The sequence below is a fragment of the Pecten maximus genome, unplaced genomic scaffold, assembly GCF_902652985.1.
Source record: "Pecten maximus unplaced genomic scaffold, xPecMax1.1, whole genome shotgun sequence".
Classification (NCBI taxonomy): domain Eukaryota; kingdom Metazoa; phylum Mollusca; class Bivalvia; order Pectinida; family Pectinidae; genus Pecten; species Pecten maximus.
The window spans coordinates 1-13027 of record NW_022980842.1 but is presented as its reverse complement, the minus strand read 5'-3'; the positions used below and the strand labels follow the sequence as shown (position 1 = coordinate 13027).

Here is a 13027-nt window from a genome sequence, read left to right as displayed (position 1 = left end):
CTGCAGGTACCGCATAAGTCTCTTTTCTTTCTCTCTCATTTTTTTCAATGTTGTGATTCTAAGCCACACAACAATGTCTAGTGTACTTGACTTGACTCTCGGATTGATAATTTCTCTGGAAAGCACTAGGCAATTTCTATCTTTATTGCATTTCATGAAGTTCAGCCACAGTGACTTATGCATACTTACCAGATTTAATAGAGTTTTATGTACACAGTAAGTAGCTAATCACATAATGACAGGATATTCCGTCCAGCAGCAGTCGAGCACTTCAGTTCCAGCAATATTACCTTAAATTTTCTAATTATGTTTCCGATTCGGCAAGCCGGAGCAGAGAGTTGCTTATATTTTCTAGCGGGGAAACAATGACTCCTTGGAACGAGAAGTACAGAGAGCTGTGGCGAATTAAGGTTAAGCGTAACTTACAACTAGTGTAATTATCTGAAATGTCTAAAAGCGTTTACAGTACATCCGGACTCGTGGATTTGAGGAAAATCACATCATGGAAACTCGGATTAGTATGCTGGATTGCTAAGGACGAAGACACAGACGTTTCTGGAGATTCCAAACAGACGACGTGATTTATACGGATTAGATATAGAAAGTACACCTCGTTATGGAAAAGACAAGGGAGTATCTAAAGGCCTACAACTCGATGTGTTGTTCTCGGTGGTCTCCTGTCAAGCCAATTAAGAAAGGAAAACATTTTCCCATATTTTCGTTCACAAAATTCAATAGTTAAATTTTGTATTATTTGCCTATTCGTCAATTTGGTCAACATTTCAGAGAGTTTTCAAGAAAAAAAATCACAGTTTGGTTTGGTTTTTCATTGCTTAATGTCCTATCAGGTCATTTAAGGACGGCTTCCCCTGTGTGCGAGATGCTTGCGCGTGAGTGTGCGTGTGTTTCGGGAGGCTGGGGCATGTTCGTTTTAGTCTCTTTGTGATAGTTCGGAACTGATGTTGACTTTATAGTGTTACCTCACTGAAGTATACTACCGAATACATCCCGAAGGACACCCCACCCGGTCATATCATATTGACAACGGGCCAACCAGCCTTCATACTTTGAAAATGCTTGGTTTGGTTTGTTTTGTTTTGTTTAACGTCCTATTAACAGCCAAGGTCATTTAAGGACGTGCCAGGTTTAGAAGGTGGATGAAAGCCGGAGTACCCGGAGAAAAAACACCGACCTACGGTCAGTACCTGGCAACTGCCCCACGTAGGTTTCAAACTCGCAACCCAGAGTTGGAGGGCTAGTTAAAGTGTCGGGACACCTTAACCACTCGACCACCGCGGCCCAAAATCAGAAATCAAAATGCTGCGAGGAAGAACGTTGTTTAAAGAGACGAGAAAAAAATAAGATCCCAAATTTAGTCGCCTCTTGCTATCATGTGATTAGGGTTGCAGTTGATTCTTACGCCCTTCCGTCAGGGCTGGCAACGCGTCATTTCAGATGAGTTTGTTGGTATTTGATATGATGATCACGAGCAAGATGAGCCAGTTTACTGTCGTTTATTTTCTAGTTTTTCTATGCATCTCTTTTGAAAAGTTTGGACTTGTGATATGAAGACAGTCACATAAACAACGGTGATAGTGACATGACACCTTTATACAGCTCAATCGTCTGTTTGCATTGCATCAAATTCAAAATGCATAACTCTCATTTCTGTAGTTTTACATTTCACTTTACATGTATTTCCACAATTTGGATTATTTTCAAATTTCATTCTATTTTCACATTTTCATGTAAATCTTACTGCACTTCGGTATTGATATATGTGGCCATTGATCGCCTTTTCACAGAATTAATTTGAAACTCTGAAATATTCTTTGGTATTTTCTTCCGTTGATGTAAGCTATTCAGGTACTTTGTGGTACACATTTTCGTGGTTATCTCAATATACAGTAAACAGTATCATAATATGTCATCTAAAATGTATTCTTGTGGTTCCTCACAACATCAAAAACAGCGGATGGACATTTCATTCTATGCTGTGGCAAGCACAACAAATCTATAGTTACTGTGAGCGTGGCGACATTGTGGCGTCTACTTCCTTTGAGAATTAGCTCAATCCCTACTCCTAGAGCTCCACGAAGGTGACTCCTACCAAATGACCTCGGACATGATGGGGAAGCTTCCATTTTGTAACTAGGGAACTATCTTTCAAAACAACATTACGTTTTTTGAAGTCAGTGTACTACTGACAGGGTATCGTTAATATCATATAGAAAACTTAATGTTTGAAATTGTTTTTAAATCTATTACGATTCATACACTATATCAACTGTATTTTTTACCTCTGCGCCAATTAGAAGTTAATCATTTTCTGGCGAACAAAACGCATGACTTATTCTTATATTACTACGCCTATCACATCCGGGGTTTTGTGAGAAGTTTCGGCCTCCGATTGTCACAATAGCAGGAAGTAACGGCCATTTTAGGTTTTGTGTTTGGTTAGTTACCTAACCGTCACTGACCCCCTCCAAAGGCGTATAATGTGTATTATATAATGGATATCGGTACTTCGCTTACTGGATGATTGAGTTATTCTGTAGTGAAACGGATGTAAACAACTCGAGCAATTTAAAATTAATCAACCAATCAATCAATGCCTTCGTCAGTTTCCAACCATCTGTCGAATTATGAACACCTCCCGTTTAATCAGTATCGTGATCAGTAGAAGTTGATCATCTACGTGTTCTTCATACATACAGATTTTCCCAAATTACGGGATGGTTTTGATATATTTTCAGTATTCATTACTTTGTTCGAATAATGATTTTCCAAAATGAATGAATAGATACATACCCAGATAAATAAAATAAATACAAAATGCAATAAGATAAATGTAAATAAGCAAATAGATAAATATATAAATAAATAAATGTTGACGAAGTTATTTACGTGTACACAATGGTAAACAATATATATATATTGTAATCGAAAATGACTATAAGACTTCACTGATGGTGTGGCTAGTCTCTGGATAACCTACTAGATTATTTTCATTATACAACAATAATTCGTGTAAGATGATGTTATTGTCGAACAACACGGCTGAAGGTTGTACACACAGATAGCAATATTAAGAAATACCGACATGTAGACAAAACCGTAATCCTACCTTAAAATCAATAAAACGAGGGAACCAAATCAACAAAATATTGATTATTACAGAAAAAAATGGAAAAGGAGAATATGACCAGGTACATCAACGAGCCCGAACATGACTTATCTTAATATCGCACAACGAAATAGAATACGTTCTAAAAAGATCATCGACTATAAATCTTCCTATGATATTCCGTTAGCAATCGACGTCCATCTGTCATAGATATTGTGATAATGGAAGAAGCACTTGAATATGGAATTAACTCAACATACAATATCGTAGGTTGGGGAAGAAGGAATGTTACTATTCAAAAATGGGAAATTTACTATATGCAGTCGACGTCCATCTGTCATAGATATTGTGATAATGGAACAAGCACTTGGATATGGAATTAACTCAACATACAATATCGTAGGTTGGGGAAGAAGGAATGTTACTATTCAAAAATGGGAAATTTACTATATGGAAATTAAAATCTCACCCTTATGGTGCTGCCTTTCGGAAAGCTGTCCCTGTGGGTTGATTTTTAAGTAAAAATAGAGGTATAGCCGGATTATATAGAAGGGTCCTTGATGTCTAGTTCTTAAAAAAAAAAAAAAAAAAAAACGGACGCGAGAGGAGCACATTTTATGGCCATGACTAGATTGCATGCTAAAAGTCAAATGAAAGATCAACTTAGCTTAACAAAGATATTGTCAACATGAAATCCATTTTTTAACTGATGGTGTATTGTTCTAAATGAAATGTTAGGGCCATAACCTTGGTATATAGGTCGTCTGTTAAATGTTAGGGAATATTACTTTGGTACATGAATATAGGAAGCCAATAGAAAGTTATGGTCATGATCTGATTCATAGGGAGCCAATGAAACGTTAGAATTAATTATGACCTTGCTATATATGGAGTCTAAAAAAATAACAGGAACTTGATATTTAGAAAGTGTATACAAGATAAGGGTTGTGCCCGTTTTAAGGAAAATTTCATGCCTTCTGAAAATCAAGGATTATTGTTTGGAAGCGAGGCTAACATTCATATCAAGATCATTATCCGGTATATACAGAGACTAAGGCCGGATATAAATATTTACATAATCAAAACACTGAGGTTGTCTTGTAATAGTCTCAACACCCTGGGGAAGCTGGCTAATACAGTTTCTACAGAGACTTGGAATTGCACCACCATGGATCTTTGGCGGCCCCACCACGATCTAATTTGAGTGATACTGGGAATCAATGGCAGACAACAGGGTAAACAGTCAGGCAACGGCTGAATACTGACCATCGTAAATGACTGGCTATGTCCGAATCAGGCCAATTGGTTTGCTCTCTAATGAAAAACAGATGTCTGGTCAGACGAATCAATATCGTTTGGTGTTAGTACTACTGAGACATCTGTCGGATATATCCTGACCTACAAATACCGGAAATCACAGAATTAACACTTAAAACTTTTCATCTTACTTGTGTCTTATTTGAGTCTGAATCTTTGGCGGACTTAAGAAGGTTTCCTACGCCGCTCAGACTCTGCTCTCAGGTATCTTACACTCACAATCTACTCCCAGGCATCCTCCAATCACACTCCGCTCCATAACCAGGCTGGTCCAAGGCACCTTCGATCACCCTCTGCTCTGAAGCATCCTTCGATCACTCTCTGCTCCCTAGCATCCTTCGATCACTCTCTGCTCCCAAGCATCCTTCGATCACTCTCTGCTCTCAAGCATCCTTCGATGACCCTCTGCTCCCAAGCATTCTTCGATCACCCTCTGCTCCAAAGTATCCTTTTCTCCCAAGCATATTTCGATCACACTCTCCATCAAACGTTGCTCCTCAAACCATCCAAGATTATTTTTTTCTTAATACCAAGCGATCGAATCTTGCCCCTCAATATCCATAGGCTGTCTGATCCAAATGGCTCGAGTTCGATTTCCCGATCGAACATGAAAAAGGTATTGGGTCACCTGACCGACCACGTGGGTTTTCTCGGAATACTCCGGTTTCCTCTCACATTAAGACCCATCGCTCTTCCATCCGGGCCCGCAAGAGTTTTAAAAATTGATACTGTTTATAAGATAGATAAATTTAACATAATGTACCATGCATCGAAGGCAATAAGGCAACGCCTAGGTAATAATATTTCACGCAAAAAGGAATATGGTAGCACATATTGGTAATGAAATTCACGCAATAAGGGTAAAAGTAGCACCCATAGGTTATAAGGTGTCATTAAGAACTAAAGTAACAGGCATTTAAACAACCGTAAATAAGTATAATATAAATCAATGAAATGATGTATCGGTGTCAAAGAGAGACACGTGCTATCTAAACACTGAATGACGTCGGATTTAAAGACGTGTATTTGAGCTATGAGATAATTGATCTAGTCTTAGTGGTGGCGGTGTTTGCATGACGTGTCAATTGAAGATGGGCACGAATTGATAAGACATAGACTATGTGGCCAGAAATCATGCAAGTGATTTGCTGTAAAACACCAGCGGCTGGTAACCAAGTGATTTAATGATGATTCGGTTTTATATCATAACTGTCGCCGCCAGTCAGGGTCGGCATGGCAACCTTTATATCAACAGTTTATGAATGTACAGACTCTACTTTCTTCGGAAGATTAATGTTCAAATCAATAGATTATGACAACAATGCATACTTTTACTCAGAGTGCACAATGTATGACCCGGATGAATTAGCTTTCCTTTGATTTGTCAGTGGAGAAAACGTAGCTGTTATGGGTATCACTGAATACAATGTAATATGATGGGTATCATTGAATACAATGTTAATGGGATGGGTATCATTGAATGAAATGTAATGCAATGGGTATCTATGAATACAATGTAAATATGATGGGTATATCTGAATACAATGTTAATGTTATCGGAAGCAATGGATACGACCTGGATAATGACCTGTGCCATCGAGAATTCTGTTGAAGTAATCGAAAACCAGTTACGGAGTTATATTGAAGCTACGCATACAATATACATACCTGTGACATACTTCTGTTCTTTTTCGTCATCTGTCTGTCGGGATTATAGGCGAAATATCTCCGGTCACGTGTCACGTGAGAGGTCAACGTGCTTCTAGTTATTGTCAGAACTTCTCTCTCAGTAGATCACAATCGTATTTGTTTTGTATTCGCTTCATTTTCAAATCTCGTGTAACCCAGTCTTGTTGTTGACGGATGTAAATGATAAAATGTGTATTCTTTATAACATTGTTGATGTTTTGATTTACAGTCGCGTCACAGAAGGCACCATGGAATGTCTTCAAAGGAATGCAATCACACATGCTCATGTAAAAATCCTGAATTTATGTTTAATTGAATTATTTAAGCATTGATGTCATTTTATTTAAAGTTTCATGTCCCGATGAAACTAAAAGATAATTGACATCAACGCTTATAATTAATTTTTGAAAATTATTTTCTAATTCAAGACATGTTTTATGTACACTTTTACTGGTTTTAAATAGGATTATTTTTCTCAAATCAATACGCAACGTCAATAGCTCTGTTCCGGGTTGCGTCCGGATCTAATCGGTTCCGACTTTAAGCACGCCGGAAGTCACGTGATTTCATTAAAAATCTAGGCATGCCTACTTCCGGCGTCTGTAGCAACGTACAGAATATCGTCTGCTACATATAGTATGCCGTCGAACAAGCATTGGTGCGCTGTACCCGAATGTAATTCAGACGGAAGGAAAATAGGTAGATATGGTTTTATGCAAAATGTTCAGTTTTTCCCCTTTCCGAGCGGTGAAAAGAAGCCCAAACTGCGAAAACGATGGCTTGACCAAATCATGAGAAAGGACTATGAAGCAAAACAACACCACCGTGTTTGCTCGCTCCATTTCATTGACGGTAAACCAACTGATGACCATCCAGTCCCTACACTCTTTGGTAGAAACAATTATGGAAGACCCAAATCAGAGAGGAATACTTCTTCCATTACAAAACGACAGGCTGCAGAGGTTAGTATTTACAATTTTGTAACTCCCATTGCTTTACATTGTAGATACAAATAAATTAATATATAGTTTACATCTGCCATACATGTACACTGCATACATGTTTATCAGAATCAGAATGTACATCACTATCTTGTGCAAGAAGAAGTAATAATGATACTCTTACAGCATATACACGTAATTCACTGCAAAACTTTTTTCTGAAGTACCATTTACTTGTTGTTACTTTATATGGCTTGTTGACTTCAATTCAAAGCATTCAGTGAATGGAAATATGATACAACTATTGATCTATCTAGTTACTATCAGTTAAAAGTAATAAAAAACTACTTGCCATATTAACAAAAATAATAATTAAAAATCCATTTGTTTATTTTCAAAGGAACTAGAATCTGATCCATCCTATGAAGAAATTGACTGTCCAAGTGAAATTGATACAGTGTTTTCTCCTCCATTTGTCTGTACTGTTGAGGTAGAAACAGATGCAGTGGATTTATCTGATGATCATTCATGCTTCATATCTAAAGGTTAGTTATTATAGTGGGTTCTGTTATAATTTCAGTATGGTTAAAACCAGCAACATGGCCATGTAAACCTCATACATATTTTTACTGGCAAGGCCATTGCACCCAAGATTCAAGATATCCCCACCTAGTTCTTAATATTTTTTTCAAAAATGTTCAGATGTGTCATGTTTATATAAACAATTTATGTACTCAGTGTTAATGACTTCATTTATATCATATTTCATCATTATTTGTGTTAATGACTTCATTTATATCATATTTCATCATTATTTATTAAAGTGTTATTATATGTCATTATAAAGGGCATTTATTTTGTATTATTGTAGATATATCAGATGACCACCGCTACTCGGTGAGACAAACACTTATATCAGACAGTCACACATCCAGAGATGCTGCTGTCCAAACAGACTTGTCAATGTTCGACATACAAGACACTTCACAGAAACTTGAAGACCTGGAACAGAAATTGGCAAATAAGGATACCCTTTTGAGGGATTTATTTGTTGATAAGGTGACCAGAACAGATGAAAGTGTAATGCAATATACAGGCATACCATCAAAGGATTTGCTTTTTGGACTGTTTGGTTAGTAAATTAATTTGTATTTATTCAGTCAATCTTGTAAATATTGAAATTGTAACTTAAATTACACTGATCCCCATAATGCACATGGATATTTTGATAATTAATATATGGGTAAATAGCATTGTATGCTAGTCATTGGATCCTTATTTTAAGTATATTTATGAAATAGTTGCATGTATATTAAAAAAAATAGTGAACTTAATACATTCTTACAAACTACTTTGTATACTCATCAATGCATTAGTTTTACTAAGCATGAGTTTCTGCTGACCAAGACATCATAATATATTCAAGCATTAATATTCTTATGTCTAATCTAGGCCTTAACAAGACATGTATCCATCAAAGCATCTAAGTCTGGTGTCAAGGTTAAAAGAAATTCAGTTTCACACCATTTAAAGGAGCAAATACTAGTGATACTATGCGTAGCATTCAAAGGAATGATTGAATCTCACAGAAACTTCCAACAATGTATGAGTTATTAAACAACTTAGTATTATATTGTTGGTCTGGAGGGTTTGATTATCATTTGATTTTATTTTTTATATCTTCTAAGTTGTGATTTTGTATGTGATATAGGAATACTAAATAGATCTTCTCCAACTCTGAAGTACTGGTGTGGTCAAGGAGCTACTAAAGAGATGCCCAGCTACCAAGAGAATCCCCAGAAGCAAAAGAGTGGCCCAAAAAGGAAGCTTTCTCGGTTTGAGGAGTTCATTTTGACTTTAGTAAAGCTCCGTCTGGCATTGCTGACCTTTTTTTTAGCTGATATTTTTGGAATCTCGAAAAGCAGAGTCTCCCAAACATACATCACTTGGATTAACTTTATGTTTGTCATTTTCACTCCATTATTGAAGTGGCCTTCATATAAACAAGTGAAAAAGTTTATGCCAAGATGTTTCAAATTACTTTTTCCAAAGACAACATGTATCATTGATTGTACAGAATTTTTTATTGAAAAACCAAGATCACCATCAGCACAAAGCTTAACATATAGTTCTTACAAACAAAGGAACACTTTCAAAGCTCTGATCAGCATTACTCCATCTGGCTGTATTAATTTTGTGTCAAATCTATGGAGTGGTAACACATCTGACAAATACATAACAAGAGAAAGTGGATTTTTAGATAACATCAAACCTGGAGATGAAGTTATGGCAGACAGGGGTTTTTTGATAAGGGATTTATTATTGGAACATCATGCTACTTTGAATATCCCACCTTTTACTCGAAAATGTTCTTGGGGTAAAGGCAAACGTCTCAATGCTAGTGAAATTAAGAAAACACGAAATATAGCCAAACTTCGAATTCATGTGGAGAGAGCGATTGAACGACTGAAAAATTTTCACAGTTTGTCAAACACTATGCCCTTAAGTTGTAAGCCAGTTGCCAACCAGATGTTGAAAGTGTGTTCTTTCCTTTGTAATCTGCAGCGACCTTTAGTGAAAAAATGAGTATAACAAGTTTACCATCAGTCAGTCTGTACCAGAACTACTACTGCATCAATTTCATATTACACCATTTAATTTAGCAACTACATATAATTCATTGTATTATACAGGTGTCATCATTTATAATACAAATTGACATTTTTGTTACTTGAATTTTATGATTTATATATCTGGACATTTAATCTTAGACAAGAAAACATTCTGCTGAAACCAATATTATGAGCAGATTAAGCCAGTATTAAAACTTTTAGATGTTTTATGGATATCAAGCTATAAAAATACTTCAAAATTGACATGGCAAGAAGCAATTTATTGATTGGATGGTTTTGAATCAACAACTTATAATTGCAATTTATGATTTGAAGATGAACAGTAAAATATGATGTGAATATTTAAAATGAATTTTTCTAGTCATTTTGTTTGCTTCATTCTGCTGCACAGCATTATACAAGTACATGCTTTAATAAGCTTTTGATCCATTTAGATAAATTTCATTAAACACAATGTGAATACCATGACCAGATAATTTTGATGTAGGTTACTGCAAGTAACATTAAGATATCAATATAAATTTTCTAAGACATTGATCAGTAGCAAATAATATCCTACATGTACATTTCCCTCTCATTATGGATCTTAGTCACTTTCTTACTAGTTTTTAATCACTATTGCAACAATGCCCTTGCAACATACTTGTTCCAAAATCTTTCAGATTTTTCAATGATTTGTTCATAAACAGCTGGGTCAAAATAGATCCTTTCCACAGAAAACCCTTTCTTTGTGTAAAATACAAAGTCACACCAGTTGATCTTACACACTCCCATCTGTCCCTGAATCTGAATGTACCAAGGGGAATCAGTTTTCAAATGGATGATATTTGCATCATCACTGTACAAGTGGTAGTGGGGATCATCACATACAGTTTGAGGCGTTGAATCTCTAAATGAATATGAACATTTCACCTCTAATAATCCTTTCCCACAACACTTACAGCACACAACACCATCGGGTGAGGCACCCATGAATGGATGTTCAGCATCAATAAACAAACCACACTCTCTGACTGATGACGTCTTGTGGCTAGTGGCATACTGTGTTGTGTACAACGACCGTGCAATAGGTTCATGATCCTTGCCAAACTTGAGAACATCTGGACCACTTGACCTCGAGAACATAGCTGGTGGTTGGGGACACATGATTTTCTTCACAATATAGTTATCATAGTTTTCATTAAATCTAAAGTGCATCACTGAGGAAAATATGGAGGCTGTCACACGTCCTGTCCTATAAGCGAACCAATCAGGATTATCAGCTTGACCCCTGGTCATTTCTTCAATCCTGTTCACAGTTTCTGCACCAGAGTGTGCTGAATTAACTTTTGAGGCTAAGGCATTTACATCATCACCATTACCTTTCAGAGTTTCTGCAATTTCCAGCAATGTAGGTGGGAAAGTTTCATCATCTAAACTGTCATCATCATCACTTGGTGGATCCAAAGCTTGTAAAAGTACACTGTTACTCCCCTTACACAAAGTGAAGATCTCTTTCTCCACCTGTCTTTTTGACAAACACTCTGACCTTACTGTGGGATTGTAGTTTTCAGCACTAGCAGACTTGGGCTTGGGTGTTACCTTGTTTACACGGATATCCATGTCCTCAATCTCCAACGGTGTAGTTGTTTTCTTGGGTTTGTCCCACACACAAGCAACATCTGTACCAACCTCAGTGCTCCTGTCTTGATGTCGTTCGCAGAATGCTGACATGGCAAACAGCAAAGCCACACAATGCTTACATGTACCATCATCACTGAAAAAACAAATATATAAAAACATTTAATTTCAATTAACTGGAAATAAAACTATCAACGTAGAATGGTACATAAATACATTGTTCATACTGATGTATGTTGATCAATTTCCTCTTGTATTTAAGTTCTTGCATATATTAATCAATTATTTGTATATCATACACAAATCCTTGTTTTAATTGAACAACTATACTATTTTGCCATTACTATACTGCGGTAATGGCTGTGAGCTACAATATAAATGTAACTACCGGGTTAGTACCCAACATATTCTGCTCATAGAAGAACTACACTTGTGTTGACGTTGAATTTTGGTTACATGCTCACTTATTTGACTCTTTTTAAAATGTACTTACGCAACACATGTACAACCACCAGATTTCACATGTCCGTCCTGCTTTATAAGGAGCCATGTAGAATATGGTGTAGCACTTTGTCTAGTCTCTGGAATACAGGAGGCCTTCACATACATGTACGACCCACTGTTTGGAATGGCACCGAGACACACTTCACTGATGTGATGATCAAGATACAACTTGTAGCCACTGTCACTTTTATAATTCTTCAACCTTGTTTCAGACCAACCACAAACTTTCATGAAATAAATCAGAATGTCACAATACTCCACGGTAGGGATAGATGTAAGATCTGATATCCACTGTACCTGACCGACGTCATCTAACACAATCCCGTCGACGGTTCGTCTCAAGACGTCCATATCATGATAATCATCACAGGCAACAACCTCTAAGTCTAACTCCTTCGCTAGCGAACACAATCTAACCAAATCGTTCTTGCGATATAAACTGCATGAAATACCTCTCTCTTGTAAATATCCCTTCAAATCCGGCACGTGGAATCCGTCGAAATCCATTAGAGACGATATTTTGTAACGCGAAAGTTGAAAGCGGTGTAAACGGTAAGGAAGTCGGCTCAAACCGGAAGTTTACATGCCTAGATTTTTGTTTCTATGGGGACCGTTTTCTTCCTCCACACAAGAGTTTCCACTAACCCGGAACAGAGCTATTGTCGTATTGTGACGTCACATTTTTCGCGCCATTCTCGGAATTTCTTTCATAGAAGAAGGAAAAGAATTTTTCGACCAATCACATTTCATTATTTACCATGAAAACAAAGAATAATTAATTATTGTGATATGAGCCGTTATTTGCACTTAAACAAACTTATAAAAAATGCGTGTGTTGACTTAGATTGTTACGTATGCGTTGTTGACTAAACATAAACGCGATTCACAAACACAAACCACTATCACGTGATTAAGGTGATGTTATTGTAATATTATTGTAGTATGTGCCTATCGTATGATAAATATTGAATCGGCGATATGTCTAAATATTGACGTGGAAATCGGGGAATTATCTGGTCTAAGTCTCGCTCTTATTTCCAACTCCCAAACCATGCAGACGTGTAAGTATAACCCTCATATTGCCTGGTTCTGGAGCCTTAGAATCCTTCACTTGTCTTTCAAAGGTGACTGGTGATATCAGTAAACAAGTTTTCTCTACAATATCGGCTCTTCTGGAATACTAGACTTGCCCCCCC

At 36.7% G+C, this 13027-nt stretch overlaps 2 protein-coding genes across 2 annotated transcripts; one reads left to right on the top strand and one right to left on the bottom strand.

Moving 5' to 3' along the window:
• Positions 1-6627: 6627 nt before the first annotated feature.
• Positions 6628-9843, top strand: LOC117319744 (the record flags this gene model as incomplete). The annotated part of the gene is given in 4 exon segments (XM_033874497.1): positions 6628-7095; positions 7475-7619; positions 7946-8206; positions 8786-9843. Coding segments are annotated over 4 exon segments (1605 nt in total). The 3' UTR covers positions 9661-9843.
• Positions 9844-9886: 43 nt separating this feature from the next.
• LOC117319743 lies at positions 9887-12399 on the bottom strand. The gene is made up of 2 exons (XM_033874496.1): positions 11821-12399; positions 9887-11463 (listed from the first exon to the last, which is right to left on the bottom strand). Exons 1-2 carry the CDS (start codon positions 12336-12338, stop codon positions 10323-10325), a joined length of 1659 nt encoding a protein of 552 aa, XP_033730387.1. The 5' UTR covers positions 12339-12399; the 3' UTR covers positions 9887-10322.
• Positions 12400-13027: the final 628 nt, after the last annotated feature.

Bases quoted from the DNA above. Each gene is read 5' to 3' on its own strand.
- LOC117319743 (XM_033874496.1), bottom strand. From the start codon at position 12,338: ATGGATTTCGACGGATTCCACGTGCCGGATTTGAAGGGATATTTACAA. The intron at 11,464-11,820 runs GTAAGTACATTT...TTGTTTTTTCAG, and splicing joins GGTGGTTGTACATGTGTTGC to TGATGATGGTACATGTAAGC.